This window comes from Phocoena phocoena, chromosome 12 (genome assembly GCF_963924675.1).
Source record: "Phocoena phocoena chromosome 12, mPhoPho1.1, whole genome shotgun sequence".
Taxonomy (NCBI): domain Eukaryota; kingdom Metazoa; phylum Chordata; class Mammalia; order Artiodactyla; family Phocoenidae; genus Phocoena; species Phocoena phocoena.
Window position 1 is genome coordinate 34,142,953 of NC_089230.1, and position 17,871 is coordinate 34,160,823.

Consider the following 17,871-nt stretch of genomic DNA (forward strand, 5'->3'; position numbering starts at 1 on the left):
GTAGGTAAAGATAGAGATTTCTTGCCTATCTAGTAAATTCCCAATAGAATCCCAGCTTTTAAAACTAAATTTGGTAAAAATAAAATACAGTGTGTGGAGCGGGGGCGGGGGAAGATAATAATTCCATCATTGCTAAAAGTTTTCTCATACCCTTTCCAGTTTATTGTCCTTCCCACACAGAGGCAACCATTATTCTGATTTCTATCACCACAGATTTGCTTTGCCAGGCCTTGAACTTCACATATATAGAATCATACTTATGTCTTCTTTGCGTCTGACTTCTTTTGATCAACTTAATGTTTTCGAGATTCATCCAGTGTGTTGCTTTTATCAGTAGTTTATTTCCTTTTACTGCTAAATAATATTCTATTTTATGACATAGATCGCAATTTGTTTATCCATTTTCCTGTTGATGAATATTGGCTTTGGTGCCAATTTTTGGTTAGTATGAATAAAGCTTCTAAGAATTAAAAAAAATGAAATTTGAGGCATACAAAGTTATTAAATGGTTTAAATTGCAAGAATTTGTGCTGTAAAACAGCTACTTCACAATTTTCTTTTTTAAAAGCCATCCATCAGAGAACCTTGAGGACTACATCAGTAAAATCCAGCAAATATACGCCAGAAAAATCTGATTATCCAGACGTTCTTCTGATTAGAAACTTCTCTTAAAACAAGCATTCAGAGACACTAAAAGCAAATTACATGGCCTCATTTTGAGATATGAACAGAAAAATATGTACTGAATCTGGAAAGCTTTTCCTAAATGTGGCACACTATTCTCAAATACTGTCCCTTCCAAGCTACATAATAGGTTGTGCTTAAGCATTTTTTTTCTTTCTGAAAATCCAGACTATTCAGTATTTACATGACCATGTATAAAAGGGGGAAAATAAAGCACAAAGAATACAATAAAAGTAAGGCATCCCATTAGGATCAGATACTGTGTACCTTGCAAAAAAAAATCTGTTCAATCCTCCTCAAGAAATCTGATATACTCTTCAATTACTTTCTTGTCTCAAACCCTGGGAACAGTGATTGAGAAGATGGTAGGCAAAAAAAAGAAATAGAGATAGCCACAATACCTTTTACTTAAATTTCTTAAATAACAGTAAGTTTAAGAGAAATGACCAAATCTGGACAACAAAGAAATAATGTTAATAGTCTATCTATGCATTTAGAAAATGAGATAAATGGGTTTTCAATTATGGGGTGTCCTGACTTATCATAGAGGTTTACTTTCCTATGAATGGCTTGCTTCAAAAGTGCTCCAAGATTCTCAGATACTCTCTTGAAACAGAAGTGTCATTTTCTACTTACACTTGGGTATCTGAATTTATGGAAAAGAGGAAGCTAACTACAAAGTGAATTTACTGTAAAAATCCCAACTGTATCTTGTTTGCTCCATTGACTTCTATATATGATAGGAGAAATATTTGTAGAAATATTTCCAGTGGGTAAAATAATCAACAGTGAATTATGATTCAACTACTGAATTAAATACAGTAAGATAGTGGCATCTTTGTGACCTGTTAAGAATTATATTTCATACCTCACAATTCATTTTCATTTTCTCTTTGTATCACCATTCAAATATTCTTTCTACTGTTGGTCTCCTCCCCATTGATAACCGCCATTTTCTTCCCCACCCTCACTATTAACACTTCCCCTGAATTGTGACTCCTCAGATTTTCCATTTAAAGGTTTTGGAATCAATGTTCTTTTGCCTTGACAAGAGTCTGTCTGACTAAGACAGCATTCCTGCATTTTGCCCGAGTGCCCACAACCACGTGAGTGTGAGTCTCTCAGTCTCAGGTGAAAGTTTAAAGCACGAATCCACCCCTTGATCAATTCTACGAGCTTGAAATTTATGTAAAGTGAAGACTGTAAGAGAGCTATGGAACTTGAGTGACATATATACCTTATTTTCAAAACACAGTTTGATTTGCAAAGCTTGTATCTTTTCATTTGTTCCAATCCTCAGTTTACACCAAAGTAGATACTCTACATGAAGTTATTTGTTCATTAATAAGCATTTACACAGTAAGTACAAATTATGTCTTGTACTTTGTTAAATCAGTTTGGTTCCACTTATTTGAAAATCAGAAGGATCTTTCCATTTTCATAGACATGCTTCCTGCAGTTCTTTAAATCTGTTTATTTTTCAGTGCTGGTGCTGGACGAACTGGTTGTTACATTGTGATTGACATCATGCTGGACATGGCTGAAAGAGAGGGTGTTGTTGACATCTACAACTGTGTCAAAGCCTTAAGATCTCGTCGTATCAATATGGTCCAGACAGAGGTGTGTTGATTGCTGATTAACCTCTAGTGGCCTTTTTTTTTTGTTTGCTTTCCAATATTTATCAAACTAAATACTAGGTGTTTTTCACATAGAATCGATATTAGCTCATCAAGTCATATAGAAAAACTTCTTTGATGAAAGAACATTTATATTAAATATTATGAAATTTTTCTTTCTTTTGATAGGAACAGTACATTTTTATTCATGATGCCATTTTAGAAGCCTGCTTATGTGGAGAAACTGCCATACCTGTCTGTGAATTTAAAGCTGCATATTTTGATATGATTAGAATAGACTCCCAGACAAACTCTTCACATCTCAAAGATGAATTCCAGGTATTAACTATTTCTACAGCCTCTTTTATGAACAACTTATTACAATTTATTCTGGGCAGTCTTAATTCTTCTAAGAAACATCTTTCAAGTCAAATTTTTAACCTTTGACCCTATTTTAAGTATAATATAATACCTGTCTCTTTCATTATACGTATTATGGAGTCACTTTTGTGTTAATGAGCTCATATCTGCTGTATCTTGAAGGGCAGATGAGTTCAGACTCAGGGAAAAGTGTGGGAAAAGGTATCATAAAAGTCAAATTTAGTGGTAATCTGGGTGTGTTTAAAACCTTTTTCCAAATGCAGTCTTACGGATTTTAACCTTCTGTGTTACTCACAACGTGAGATCAAGAACATTAATAATAATAGCTAGAGTTTGTGCTAAATATCGTCTCTCAATAATCCCCAATGTTTTCATTGCCCTTAAAACACCCCTAAAGCTATGTGACTGTGAAGTCAAGAATAACTCTAGAAACCTAATACTTTGATTCTTTGCCCAGTGCTCTTTCCAACATGCAATAGCATGTCTTCAAATATGGCACATTAAAATGTTATTACAAATGATAACTTTATGATGGGTCATCATCATGGGCCACTTTGATTGCATTTTCTTTGGTTAGGCAATACATTTTGCAGGTTGCTGTGTTGTTTAGCATCCCTTTCCCTTTTAAGAAGAGGCCCATTGTACAATGTGTGTATTGTTTCTTTGTCACTTCTCTGGCTTCATTAGCCTTAACTACAAAGTCTATCAGCGTGTCATCATGGCAAATGCCATTGGCTTGCACAAATCCTTCACTTTCTACTTGGCCTCCTAAATGCTTGATAGATCAGTGTTATGCTATTAAATGGGTCACTGTCTTTTAACCTGGGTTCCCTTTTCTTTTCAGACCTTGAATTCAGTCACCCCTCGACTACAAGCTGAGGACTGCAGTATAGCTTGCCTGCCAAGGAACCATGACAAGAACCGTTTCATGGACATGCTGCCACCTGACAGATGTCTGCCTTTTTTAATTACAATTGATGGGGAGAGTAGTAACTACATCAATGCTGCTCTTATGGACGTAAGAGACTGCTCTCTTTGTTAGTGTAAAGTGTCATGAAAAGCTGCAAAATTGATGAACACTGGCTAGTTCTCTTTTCAAAAAAATTTAAATGGCCTAAAAAGGAAAATTGGAAACTTTCGTTGAAATACGCATTTTTTTTGGAGAATGATTTTGAATTTCCCTTACAATGATTCTTAGGCACTATAAATTTTAGATTTGACTGTAAGTTTGGCACTTGGTTGTCAATTATTATAAAATTTCTGTACAAGAGAATCTACAGGTGATAGTTTTTATCCTAATTATTTTCAGGAAAGAGAATCATGCTTATCTATTTCGAAGTTTTAAAAACACAGGATGCCATATTCTACTGAAATTGTGTTAGTTTGGAAATTTTTATCTCTGACATTTAGTGTTCCAGTAATTTATAGCTAACTTGTTACATTGGCTATTAATTAATAGAGACTAGATATAAATAACTAAGGAAGGCATGGAAGATATCATGTTAACACATCGATCATAATGAAGGAACTCTCTTACCCCACCCCAATCTTCACACTGTAGACGGTAGAGCATGTACTCAGCGTGTTAGTGTCCCATAGACAGAACAATACAGAAAGAGAATTTTAAATTACTCTTTGGCCACCTTGTTTTGCTTACCTTGGGAAGAAGTAAGAAGGGTTTCAAGTTCAGAATCCTTTTAGTTTATCACCTTCATTCATAAGCATCTCTAGTTTTTGCCCTTTAGGCTATGGAACTGTAGTAAGGAGAAATCAGAAGTCAGGGTTCACTCCTTGGTGACTAATAATGAAGCTTTCTAAGTAATTGCGCCTATTGTGTTTCCAAAATTAGCTTCTGATAGTAAGACTTAGAAAAGCCCACATTCCAATTCTAACTTTCACGCAGTTGCTTTGATCTTTTTTATTCTACAGCGCAGAATAGTTTAAAGGCAAGCTCAAGTAGAAAGATACCACTCCTGCTGTGACCAGAGTCTTGCCTAGTCATTACTCATATCCCCTGAAATCACATTGGATCCTCATTGTACTTTTTCTTCCAACTTTAATTGTCTGGAAAGGCAAACATACTAAATACAGAGAAAACACACAGAACTTTTTGTTTCTGAGCCAGTTTGGATTTGGATGAAAAAAGGCCGTGTGAAAAAGGGAAAAAGAAAATAGTAGGAAAGAATATTGATGAGGCATGTGTTTGAGGCATTTTTTGTCTTTGGCATTTCTTTCAAATTTTTTCCTCATTTTCAGATTGTTTTCTAGTCAATATGAAGACTGAAGCTTGTATTCTACCTGTTCTTATTCTCTGTTTAATTCCCTGTGATTCAACACAGATATATTTTGTAGTTGAAACTGCCCTGTGGATTTAGTAGTGTGGTTAGGGCTTCAGAAATTTCGGTTCGGTTTGGCTAATAAGAGTGGGCTCACTGGTCAACACTCCCCACTTTCCCTTGCCCTCTACCCCCATCGTAAGGGTCATATACCCTGTGCCATGCCTGTGAAGAATTAGGAGGTAAGGCCAAGGATCCTGTGATTTCAAAGCCTTAGATGTGCTCTTGCACTTAGAGAGGAAGGAACCTCCCCTCCCCTGTGACTCAAAAAAGGAATAAAAGGCTTTTAGCCTTCTTTGACTTACTTTCCCATGGAGCAGACGTTTAATTGGAAGGGAAGCTTACTTCTTTCTTCTGATCCTTTCCCATGAGCTTTCATACCCTCTTTAGGAGGGTACTCACCCCAACTGTGGTGTGACTTTGTAAGGTCTTAAGGTCAAGTAGAAGCAGCCGGTGAATTACTATCTCCTCAGATTTATCCTGAAGTCTTCCATGGAGTGAAACGCTATGGTTAGCAGCATTTCCCAAATGGTGATAGGATCTATGAAGTTTAAAGGTCAATTTCTACACTGGTTTAAGACACTTGAAAGACTTAAAGAGTAGTATGATACAAATGAGTTAGGAGATCACTGACAATTTTTATCAGCATTAAAGAAATCCATCTCAGGCAACTGTCTAGTTATATTTTTACAAATCATTAGTTTAGTTCATAGAAATATATATTTCATTTTTAGTGCAGATCATTAGTCTGTAGAATGACAGATTGGCCAGATGAGCCTATCCTCTCCTTCTGGAAAGAGATAATGCTCTGTGTCCCAGTCAAGGGGCATTTGGTAAACAAGGAGACATTCCCTCTTATGTGGGCCCAGGAAATGCATTGGTTTTACTCTTTGGCACTTGAAAAATCTTAAATGATTGAAACCATCATTCTGATCATTGATATACATTAGAAATGCCCAGAAAACTATGGAAAGTGGATTGCCTACAAGATGTGTTGATAATGTCGATACAATGTGAAAGCACACGAGTTTGAGGCACATGTGGTTTTTCTTATTTGGAGTAGAGGAGAGCCAAACAGTTCCATTCACAGCTGATAGCAGATAGACATAGATAGATACACGGAGACACACACACATGCCAGGGAATTTTATGCCTTTAACCTCGTAGACTTTGGAAGACTGAAACAGCCCAACAGGTACCTCACGAAGGATGTTAGCCTCAAGATGTTTTCTTTTCTTTTTTTTTTTTCTTTTGGTATTTGTACTATATTTACTTTTATCAACAAAATAAAACAAATTCTTGGCTTCAATTACTGCTGAGGCATCAAAGTCATACAACAGATTGACTGATTACTAGTTGCAGTATATTGCAGTGGTCCAAATCTGTTATTCCATGGCTTAAGCAGCAGGCTGGCTCCATCTCCATATGAAGCTGTTGTGTCTTACTGGCCCTACACTGAAGTGTGCTGAATCTGTTTGTACAACTAATTATTCATTTGAAGTTCTTATGTTCCCCCATCTCCCTTGTTTTTTCACAGAGCTACAGGCAACCAGCTGCTTTCATCGTCACACAGTACCCTCTGCCAAACACTGTGAAAGACTTCTGGAGATTAGTGTATGATTATGGCTGTACCTCCATTGTGATGTTAAATGAAGTCGACTTGTCCCAGGTTAATGGTTATAGGTTGCTTTTGTGTACTTACACACAACTTAATAAGGTAGTAATAAAATGGTAAAATCTGCTTTATACTACCCTATTTAGAAAAAATAATGCTCATTTTTTTTTTTTTTTTTTCAAAACATTCGTCGTCTAGGGCTGCCCTCAGTACTGGCCAGAAGAAGGGATGCTACGATATGGCCCTATCCAAGTGGAATGTATGTCTTGTTCAATGGACTGTGATGTGATAAACCGGATTTTTAGGATATGCAATCTAACAAGAGTAAGTCATTAATGATTTTAACTGAGCTGATCCAGAACCAGCTGACCATAATCATGATGGGGTATATTTCCATTCAGACAAAAGAGAGAGTAAAATTAATAAGCTAATAAGCATTATATAATCATTCCCAAAGCTAGTACTCATCTTATGCCTTAGCACTAGAATAAAAATGCATTCTAAAAACAGGAAAGCAGAAATGCTGGAAGCTAGGTTTCCTGGTCAGTTACTAGCCTATTGTATTCTATATGGAAATCTAAATTCAGATTCCTAGGTTCAAGTGAGTTTGATTGTCTGTGCCTGGCCCCTGAGTATAAGTAGACTTATCTCGAGGTTGACTGCATGTTTTATTAGCATTGATAGTCCAACCCAGAAGAGGCATGCAATTGAAAAATAAGAATATAATACTGATGACAGGAGGAAGTGATATGTCGGACTAGCCATTATAGAAGGGTTCCATGTCACTATTCCAGTTCTGCTTATAAGAGAGGGCCCCAGGCATGAAGGAAAAGATAAATCACAGCCATCACTGATTCTGCTCCTACAGCTCATCTACGATTTCATCTTTCTAAATGTCCCAGCATCTGGCTTTGCCCAAATCAATAGCTAGATCCAGTGCTGCTACCACTGTGCCTTTTCCCAGCAGCTAAGTAGGAACCGTGTCCTTCAGAAGTCTTTCTTTCCTTGACGCTTCATGTGTTTTGCCTTCAGTGACAAATTGTGTGGGGTCTCTCCTTCAAAAAACCAAAAAGTACTAATAAAAGCTGTTTATATTATGTAACCACATAGCAAGCAGAATTTGAAAAGAAAACAGTAGTAACTTCCATGGAATTATGGTCTTTTTAAAGAGCTAGGTTACTCTCTTTTAGAGCAGCAGTTCTATGTATATGTCTTGTTTTAAGTGTGTGATTAGAATTGTCATGTTTCAGTGTTTCTCACATCAAAATGGCTATATGTGTTTCTGCTTAACGTCTATATGTGTATAAGTAGAGAAGAAATTCATATCCAATTCTATTGCTCATTTCAGTGGAGAAAAAGAGGATAACTTCAATCATGTCATAATATTCATGCATATCTTAGATGTTAATTTAAAGGAATCTCATTATGTCTGCACATCTGTTACATTATGGTTCTAGTAATATTTTAGCTGAGAAACTGTAGCTGCTAAACTAAGAAAGTAAGACCTGTCTGTTAATTGAGCTTTATATGTTTATTTGAAACATATATGTTTCAAATATGTTTATATGAAAAATATTCTAGGAACTGAAATTTGCGTTACATTTTTTTTTGGTCAGCATATTTATCGTCCTCTGTATTTGGTATTCTGGTCCTTATTAGTGCGTGATTTTTCTTCCTGTTCCCATTCTCATTATTTAATATCATTCACCTCACCAAATATTTAGTATGCGCCAACTAGAGGTTGGGTGTTATACTAGATAGTTCCTTGTCCTACCAAAAGATGCATGAGCCCTTGCCATGTGAAGCTTCAGATCTGATGCCTTATGATATGGCTCACTTGTGCATTACAAATTCTTCCTTACATTTTCATATGAAGGTTTACGGTCTTGATGCATTTATTCAACAGTACTGTTCTTTGGAGAGTATTTTGCTAGGTTCTAGGGGTAGAGATTTTAAGGGAAAAAGATTTTCTTGTCCTTAAAGAATTTGTATTTTATCAGGGAAGACAAACATTAAACAACTTCTATAATCATTTACATATAAATGAAATTTTACAGAGAAAAAGTACAAAATACAGAGGATTTGGGTGATCTGACATAGCTGGGTGATCAGAGAAGACTTCTTTGAGTTAGTGATATTTAAGTCAAAATTTGAAAAAATGTGTAGGAGCTCTTTGGGCATGGGACATCCAGCTACCTTGGTTTACACAGGACAGGGAGGTTTCCTAGAACACATGAATTTTAGTGCAAAAACCAGAAAAGTCCAAGGCGAACCCAAGACAAGTTGATCACTCTGTTTGGGACTGAGAAAAGCAAGCAAGAAGGAGATGTTCAAGGTGAAGGGGAGAGTATGTGCAAAGTTCCCAAGGCAAGAAATGACTTGATAAATAGATTAAGAGAAGGCCAATGTGTCTAGAACTTGAATAGGTTGTTCGAATAAAGTGAAGTTAGAGAAGGAGGTGGAGCCTTATCATATAGGTATTTTTAAGCCATGGCAGCAAATTTGGGTTTTATGCTAAGATCATTTGGAAGCCATTAAATCAGGAAGTGACAAGATCATATTTGCATTTAAAAATAATCATGATGCCTTCGGTAAGAATGGTTTGAAAGGAGATCGAAGTTTCTTCAGGGAGATCAACTAAGAAGTGATTATTATGATTTGTGATTGAGAGTGCAATGATGTCAGTGGCAATAAAGAGGAGGTGAATTTGAAAGTTATTTACGAAGTATAAACATAGGAATTGATTATTGGATATGGAGCATGAGGGAGAATTTTGTATAACTGATAATTCTCATGTAACTTAGAATGTTTCTGCACTGGTAGGTACGTATTTTGGACTTGCATCAGCTAGATTCAATCCATTGTCAGTGTCATTTATGTCATGGTGTAAATTGATATGAACCTTTTACTTTTTAGTAAAAAATTCTAGCCCCAACTTATTTACATAAAAATACTTCTCCCTCTGCAGCCACAGGAAGGTTATCTGATGGTACAGCAGTTTCAGTATCTAGGGTGGGCTTCTCATCGAGAAGTGCCTGGCTCCAAACGGTCATTTTTGAAGCTGATACTGCAGGTGGAAAAATGGCAGGAGGAATGCGAGGACGGGGAGGGCCGAACGATCATCCACTGCCTGTGAGTGCGGCGGCTTGGCTTGGCCATGTGGGGGGCCTTGGTGCTCATTTCCTTATTAGCCTTCACGTCTATGTTAAAGAGTAACTGACTCCCGTCTTACAGACCTTGACTAGACATTCTTTTGAAACAATCTTCCTGTTTCTTGATTCTATAATTCACTACTAACTTCAACTTTTGTATTTTCTAAATTGATTATCGTATAGTTATTATATAGTTTAAACTCTTTTTTTTTTTTTTTTTTTTTTTTGGTACGCGGGCCTCTCACTGCTGTGGCCTCTCCCGTTGAGGAGCACAGGCTCCGGACGCGCAGGCTCAGCGGCCATGGCTCACGGGCCCAGCCGCTCCGCGGCATGTGGGATCCTCCCGGACCGGGGCACGAACCCGTGTCCCCTGCATCGGCAGGTGGACTCCCAACCACTGCGCCACCAGGGAAGCCCAGTTTAAACTCTTTTGAACACTACTCTGAATAACTTTTCTGATTTACACTGTGTACAAATCTATCAAAATCTCAAAGTATCTAGGTTGCAGCCACCTATGCCTGTAACATGTCCCTAAGTATAAGCTACTAAGTTAATGTCATCCTCAAGTATCTTTCCTTTCTGCTCTCTACACATACATGCACACATGTGAAGCAAAATTAAAACACAAAAGGAAAAAATTTAAAAGATAATGTTTTCTTTTCCCAAACATGATTGTGTGACCTGTGGTCACCAAAAGCTTCGATCTAAAATGCCTTTGCTTTCTTTGCTTTTAGAAATGGTGGTGGGCGAAGTGGCATGTTCTGTGCTATAGGCATCGTTGTTGAAATGGTGAAACGGCAAAATGTTGTCGATGTGTTCCATGCGGTCAAGACGCTAAGGAACAGCAAGCCAAACATGGTGGAAGCCCCGGTGAGTCACAGTCTTGTACGCAGAAGGGAGGGTAGAGATTAGTCAATCATATACCTACTTGTTGATTTGACTTGGTACACGCATAGTGAATCATATGTATAAATGTGTCTTTGTGGGGACTTTCCTGCCTAATTGATGAACTGCCAAGTATCCCTCTTTACCCACATAAACGTAATCACATATTGCCTAAGCTGCTAATGATGAAGAAAACTACTTTCATTTAACTTGGGAAATGTGTAGGATTTTTGTTCGTTTCTTTTGAGCAATAAATATTTGCTACAGTAAAATTTGTTAAATGGTTCTATAATAAGAAAATCCTGCTATCTAGGTTTTATTCTTGTTTATTTTTATTTCTCAAACAATATTAACTGGTAAAACATTTTGAGGGATATACTCATAGGTTGCATCTAGCACTTTTTATATAAGTTTTTTTTGTTTGTTTCTTTGTTTTTTTAATTTATTTTTGGCTGTGTTGGGTCTTTGTTGCTGCGCACGGGCTTTCTCTAGTTGCCTCAAGTGGGAGCTATTCTTCATCACAGTGCGTGGGCTTCTCATTGCGATGGTTTCTCTTGTTGCGGAGCACAGATTCTAGGCATGCGGGCTTTTGTAGCTGCAGCATGCGGGCTCAGTAGTTGTGGCTCGCAGGCTCTAGAACACAGGCTCAGTCGTTGTGGTGCATGGGCTTAGTTGCTCCACGGCATATGGGATCTTCCCGGGCCAGGAATCAAACCCGAGTCCCCTTCATTGGCAGGCAGATTCTCAACCACTGTGCCACCAGGGAAGCCCTGCATCTAGCACTTTAGACACGCAGAGTTTTTAAAGGGCAAATGAAATTTATTTTAGTCATTATCTATAATTCTTCATTGCTGGTCAAATTATAATTTTTTAAACTATCGCCTTTGACAGTTTTCAGCTTGACCAATTTTAGAATGGAGTTCATGTGATGTTATTTGAATTAGCCAGGGCTCACTAAATCACAACACAGATTACAAAATAAGAGCAGGGAGGTAGGTGTATGTAGGAGCTCGTCTGGTTGAAGCTGTATGCAGAGGAAGAAAGTTAAACTTCTCTAGCACATTAGACTTCTAACGTGATGGCTGTGGGTTACACATATGTGCATGGCAGGATAAGGTCAGGGGCAGCTGTGTAGTTTATGCTTACAGAAAAGTAAACCAGGAAAACCAAGACATCATTGTTGCTTGCCCTACATTTATCAAGATGATCAGATAACAAAAGTGAGCAATTCAATAAACCTTTAAAGTATTTTCACCACTTCCTGCTCATGGATTGTTCACACAAGAGGTGCACTGCTTCCTGAGACAAAATCTGAAGAGTTACATTTATACCGTTTCACTTTGAAGAACGGTCACAGACTTCTTCCCCTTCTACAAGTCCTCAAAGCCCCTCTACTCCAGCTTATACCTTAGGTATTGCTGTTGTCCCAATAAGATGATATTGGCTTTGACTGGGGTGTTGGCAGTGGAGCTGGAGGAAGGGGGTTATAGATTTGAGGGAATTTTGAGGTAGAACTCTGAGGTCTTTTTACAAAATGGGCAGGTAATGGTTAGGTCTTTAAACTCTCTGCTGTCTGAAGAGTTTTTAATGTAAACTCTGCCTCTATCTCTCAGATCAAGTCTTCCAAAATCATCAATAAGATCACTTCTGGCCGCAGCATTCAAATCATACTTCCAAATTTAACTCTGATTTCTCACTGTTCCTTAAAAAAAAAAAAAGTCTATGATTAAACTCTGCCATTCTAGAACCTTCGTAAGAGTTACTATTTACCTTTACATTCATGTCCCATGAATCCTGACTAAACACCCAATTTGTGTTGTAATCAAGGTTAATGATTAGTTCAGTGTGCTGTTGAATTGAACTGACGAGTTTGGTAAGAAAATTTAGAGAGTAAACCAAATTGCTAGAGACTGATCAAAGAGATGTAACAGTTCCCAAGCACTTTTTGGTTCTTGAGATGCACTTGCCACAGTGGTAGGCTAATTTAAATCACAGCTACTTGATAATTAGGGTAGGATTGATAAAGACCTCTTGGGGAAAGTTTTTATTTCCCTCATTTATTGCTGGAGACACCTGGAAGTTCTCTTTAGAAATAATATGTGTTTTAGATTGTTCTCTAATTCAGCCTGAATTTTACCCACTTGGACTGAATCGGGAAGATTTTAATACATATTGCAAGTAATAATTTGTAATGCAGTCTGAATTTTTCTGAATTCTTCATAATGGAGCGACACACAGATGGACTGAGAGGAAAGGCAGTTTTAACTCAAAAATTTTTGTTAACCAAGTTGTCTTAAATAAAGGCAGAAGAAATAAATTTTTCTGGTAAAAGTAAGCTCAAAAAAATTTAAGGACCACTAACCATTTTTGAAAAATTTACTTAAATTCTCTGATAGACCAAAAACTGTGTCAAAAATTAAGAATTTGGAGCTTCCCTGGTGGTGCAGTGGTTGAGAGTCCGCCTGCCGATGCAGGGCACACGGGTTCGTGCCCCAGTCCGGGAGGATCCCGCATGCCGCGGAGCGGCTGGGCCCGTGAGCCGTGGCCGCTGGGCCTGCGAGTCCGGAACCTGTGCTCCGCAACGGGAGAGGCCACAGCAGTGAGAGGCCCGCATACCGCAAAAAAAAAAAAAAAAAAAAAAAATTGAGAATTTGGATGTTCACATATGTAAGTCAAATCGTTATGCCGTACACCTTAAACATACAGTGCTGTATGTCAATTATATCTCAATAAAATTGGAAGAAGAAATTAAGAATTTGGACTTGTTGAGTGGCAGTCTGAAATGACTGGCTTTTTAAAATAACACTAAGGAAAGTATCTGAAGTGAGGAGAAAAATATTTGCATGTTCACTCTAGGATTATTTATAGTAAATAAAAAATAAATGCAATATTACAGTCAATCCACATATTAGACTTTTATGAAGTATTAACAGAGGTGTTAAATAACATAAGAAAAGGATACATAACAATGCTAAACAACAGAAAATAAAATATAAAGTTATATCCCCAAACATAGATAAGCAATTAATATTTATTCTAAAGTAATTATTATTTCAGCCATGCATAAAAATGGACTGAATTAACACTAAGGTAGTATTTTAAACAGTTGTTTCTGATAACAGATTTATAGAAACTTTTTCTGATTATCTTTTTCTATACTTGAAAATTTTTCTGTACTGATCAGGTATTACTATTATAATCAGCTAATACTGAAGATTTTTGTAATTTGATATAAAATATGAGGCAAAGACAACATATCTTTTTACATCAAGTTCCTTTTTCTTAAACAGCAATCATTAGACTCAAATGTAAAATATGCATGCCTAGATGCTAAACTTGTATATAGAAAAAAAATCTGTAATTCTTGAAAAATCTAAATTGAATGCAAGTATTCATTTGATAGCTCTTATTCTCCATTCTTCTCCTTTTTCTTAACTTTGCTCCACCCTTTTGTTTTAACATCTTTCAGGAGCAGTACCGTTTCTGCTACGACGTAGCTCTGGAGTACCTGGAGTCATCTTAGTTGGGGGGAGACTTCAAAGTGCATCCAAGCAGAGCCCATTCATCTGTTGAGCCAGCAGCTGTTGTACGTGTCACACCTGTGCAGATAGATTTTAATGTGGGGGGTGGGAGGCTTTTACATTTGAGAGGTAAAAGTATTTTTCTTATGAAGTTGTGTATCTTAATAAAAAGGACTCAGTTTCTATTACTGTATGAAAGCATCAACATTTCGTGCCACATAAATTTTATTTAATAAGAAGCAGATTCAAATGAGAACTTCTCAGTGTTTGTCCAGTGAACATGCAGCCTTTTCTCTCCTGCTTTGGTAGAGCAGCCACCACGTGTTGCATGAATTAATACTTTCTATGTGGCATTTTTCTCCCTTTTTTAGATAAAAGATGTTAAATCTTTCAAGGAAGAAGAAAGAAAAACTGTGCAAATTCATAGGAAAATTCATTTTTTAATATGTTTCAATGTAGCAGATCTCTATATAAATATATAAATATATATAACTGGCTTATTTTCCTTTAATGTGCAATGATGGCTGGATCATTTAAAGTTCTTTTTAGAAAACAACATAAGCCAAAGACTCAAGTGTAAATATGTCTATATGGAGAAAGCACATTATATTTATTGGTTACTTACATTCCTTTTTTGATGGCTAAACTACTACCACCACACAATCATTTTTTTTTTCTGAAGAAAGCTTTTTCTTTCACTAAAATCAGCTGTAAACAATTTTTGTAGATTATTTTTTGTATGTTTAGTGTAAGTAGAGGATAAACTTTTTATTCATAAACCAGGAAGCAATGTTCTTTATAGTGAATCTCTTGTGTACATGCTTGTGAATTAAATTTATGTAAAACACCTTGGCAATTGGGTCTTTTAATGTAGGACCAAATTTAAGCATTTTGCTGAAAATATAATTTTCCACAATTTCCTTAGGTCAGTAATGGTTTGGTGATCATATATGAGAATTGCACACATTCAAAGGCCTTGCTGATGACTTGCATAATGTTGAACATAACCTTTAAGCAGAATTTAAATTTTAAAGGAATTGGTCTTTTCAGCCTATGACCAAGCACTGGTCAAGAAATCAAGATGGCAACTTTTATGCTTTCAAGGTCAAGTGTTAGCAAACTGTAAACTGTCAAGGTGAACCAGTGTTTCTTTGGGTTCTGAGCGTAGGAAGTGTGAACAAATCGATGCCAGAATCCTGTTTTGTGCATCATCGTGGGATTCTCAAGTGAACCTTTCTAAATGTGGTCTTGTACACATGCTCCGTGTAGCTGTAACTTCATATCATCAGCTTGCAGTTTGTTATTGACTAAAGCATTCCAGTATCCTCTTTCTAGATTGCCAGTTCATGACATGGTGCTTATGAAGATTTAATTAAAGTAAGAGTGAAATAAAATTTTTATAATTACAACAGTTATTGTTTGCACATCATTTTCTCCCCTTAATTTTCATACCTTCACTCCCAAATAAATACCTTATTCTCATTGATACAAGTAGACCACATAAAATGTATTAAAAGTAAAACTTGGGACTTCCCTGGCGGTCCAGTGGTTAAGACTCCACGCTTCCCCTGCAGGGGGTGTGGGTTCAATCCCTGGTGGGGGAACTAAGATCCTACATGCTGTGTGGCACAGCCAAAACAAAAAACTGATGTCCAAGCAGTAATTTCTTTCACTTTTTTTCTTTAAATTGAATTTCAAAAACTCCAAATGAGTGGAAAGAAAAAAAGGCCAGGGGATTGACATTGATTTTTTTTTTTTTGAGTTACTATATTTATATGTTACTATCCCTTTATATACATTTCCTTATTTCTTCCTTATAACAAACTTGACAGATAGTAATTGTCATCCTTATTTTACCAATGATAAAATTGAAGCTGAGAAGGTAAATGATTTGTCAACAGATTTAAATCTGAGTCTGATTTAGCAGCTCACTCTCTTCCAGTAAACACCTGCTTTCCTGATAGCCTGGCAAGGGAAATTTGGCACTTCGTTCTTGTTGTTCCTTTGATTTTCTCATAAAGTATTATCTTTATGGGTATCTTCAAACTTCCACTTGCTGTGTACATTATTAGAACATTTGTGACTTTCATTATTAAGAATTTAGATAAGAGAACTTATCGTTTCCTAGGAAGACTAATTTTCATTTAAACACGGATGCATTTAACAAAAAATCCACAAACTCACTCAAGATTGCATTACCCAGTAATGTTCATGATGTTAATTGAAGGATTCTGCTTTGCAGCATGACCCTGATTTCATTTCTGTTCAACCCACACGTAACCAAAATCACCATGAATACCGCTGACCGCAAAACTCAGAGGTCCGTGTGGCCTCCAAAATTCAAGCAAAGGACAAAAAGAGTCCTCTTTCTCTCTAACAGAAAATAAAAATATCATGCTTGCTTTGTTCAGGTACCACCACAGAGGCCAGTGCATCTGGAGACAACTGTACTGGGGGAGAAGGGTGGGATGCTAAATCTGTTTTTCTTAATACTCTTATTCAAAAATTCATACTTTATACCGTTGTGGAGTAGTCCCATGCATGGCCATGTCCCACTCAGCTGTGTCCCTTTAGGCAGGAGATGTCTTGGTAGAACTCTTAAAATGTGCTCTGCTTTTCACAATTAAAGGCCTCCTATCTCTATGTCATTTATTCCTTAAATGGCTGTCATGACATGGAATTTTATAGATCCCCTTCCTCTGTATTATCACAAGGGAAGTGTTGGAAGTGGGTGGGCAGAGACACACAGCAACTGGGGATTCGAGTTTTAACCAATCTTGAAAATAAGTGTTAACCTTCTTGTCTGTGCTGCCTAGCCTTTTTCTAATATTTAGTCTTTGAAGAAAGGGAAGGATTTTGCATGAATGTGTTGCAGCCAAATGATCTCTGACATTGAGAGATAAACAAAAAAGAAGATATTTCAGACTGGACCAGTAGGGAGAGGAGACGTGTTTATCTCTCTACTGATGTGCTCATTCAGTATTCACCTCACAATCTCTTGGGTTCCAGGTCCTCATGTAATAAGCCTGGAGATCAGACATCAACAGCTGCTCCCTCTCAAATCTGCTCTGTTGCCAGAAAATGGTGTCCGTAAAAAATGTTCCCGGCATATTATTTCATAAAGTCTCCCCGCAGCTTAGGGAGGCTTGGAGTGGGAGAGATATTATCTGAATTTGTTCACAGCTCTGGTCTATTCAAGCGGTCTGCAGAGTATTAGAAAATTCTCTCTGTGAAACTAAAAAGAAAAGCTCTGTCTTGGGATCTGCTTTAAGTAAGCTATCAGTGGCTTCTGGAATATAAATTGTCCAAAAATCAATGGAAATGTGGTAGATATATAACACTTCCGAACTTCCAGCTTCCTCCAAAGTGAATTGAAATGCTAACCTGGAAGATAACAAACACCAGAGAGACAGTGTTGTTATCAAATCCCAAAAGAAACCACTGGAAGGGGTTTCTAAACTGTTGAAGCAAACATAAAGTCCCTATTGAATATCTGAAAGCTCTTTCTTTAATGTTCAGATCTGCTTGGGGGTGGGGGGGAATGGTAGGGAGATTTTATGACAGATACTATCTCTCGTGATGCACTTGCCAGTTGTAGAAAAGGAGCTACGATACCTGAAATCTAACCCAGAAAATTGTGTGCTGATTTATTCTGATGTAGTTGTGTTCATTTCAACTTAG

General features: G+C 37.0%; 1 protein-coding gene across 4 annotated transcripts in view; it reads left to right on the top strand.

Annotated features, from left to right (window-relative positions):
- The window catches only part of PTPRK (protein tyrosine phosphatase receptor type K), a 568,012-nt gene extending 552,402 nt beyond the window's left edge, over positions 1-15,610 (top strand). For 3 of the 4 annotated variants that reach the window (XM_065888557.1, XM_065888559.1, XM_065888560.1), the window contains 8 exons: positions 2,169-2,304; positions 2,490-2,639; positions 3,526-3,699; positions 6,555-6,686; positions 6,831-6,956; positions 9,601-9,764; positions 10,519-10,654; positions 14,139-14,192. In XM_065888557.1, coding sequence (XP_065744629.1) covers positions 2,169-2,304; positions 2,490-2,639; positions 3,526-3,699; positions 6,555-6,686; positions 6,831-6,956; positions 9,601-9,764; positions 10,519-10,654; positions 14,139-14,192 — 1,072 coding nt within the window. Of the gene's footprint in view, positions 1-2,168; positions 2,305-2,489; positions 2,640-3,525; positions 3,700-6,554; positions 6,687-6,830; positions 6,957-9,600; positions 9,765-10,518; positions 10,655-14,138 lie in introns of all 4 variants that reach the window. The other variant, XM_065888558.1, reaches the window with a different exon arrangement.
- The last annotated feature ends 2,261 nt before the right edge of the window (positions 15,611-17,871 follow it).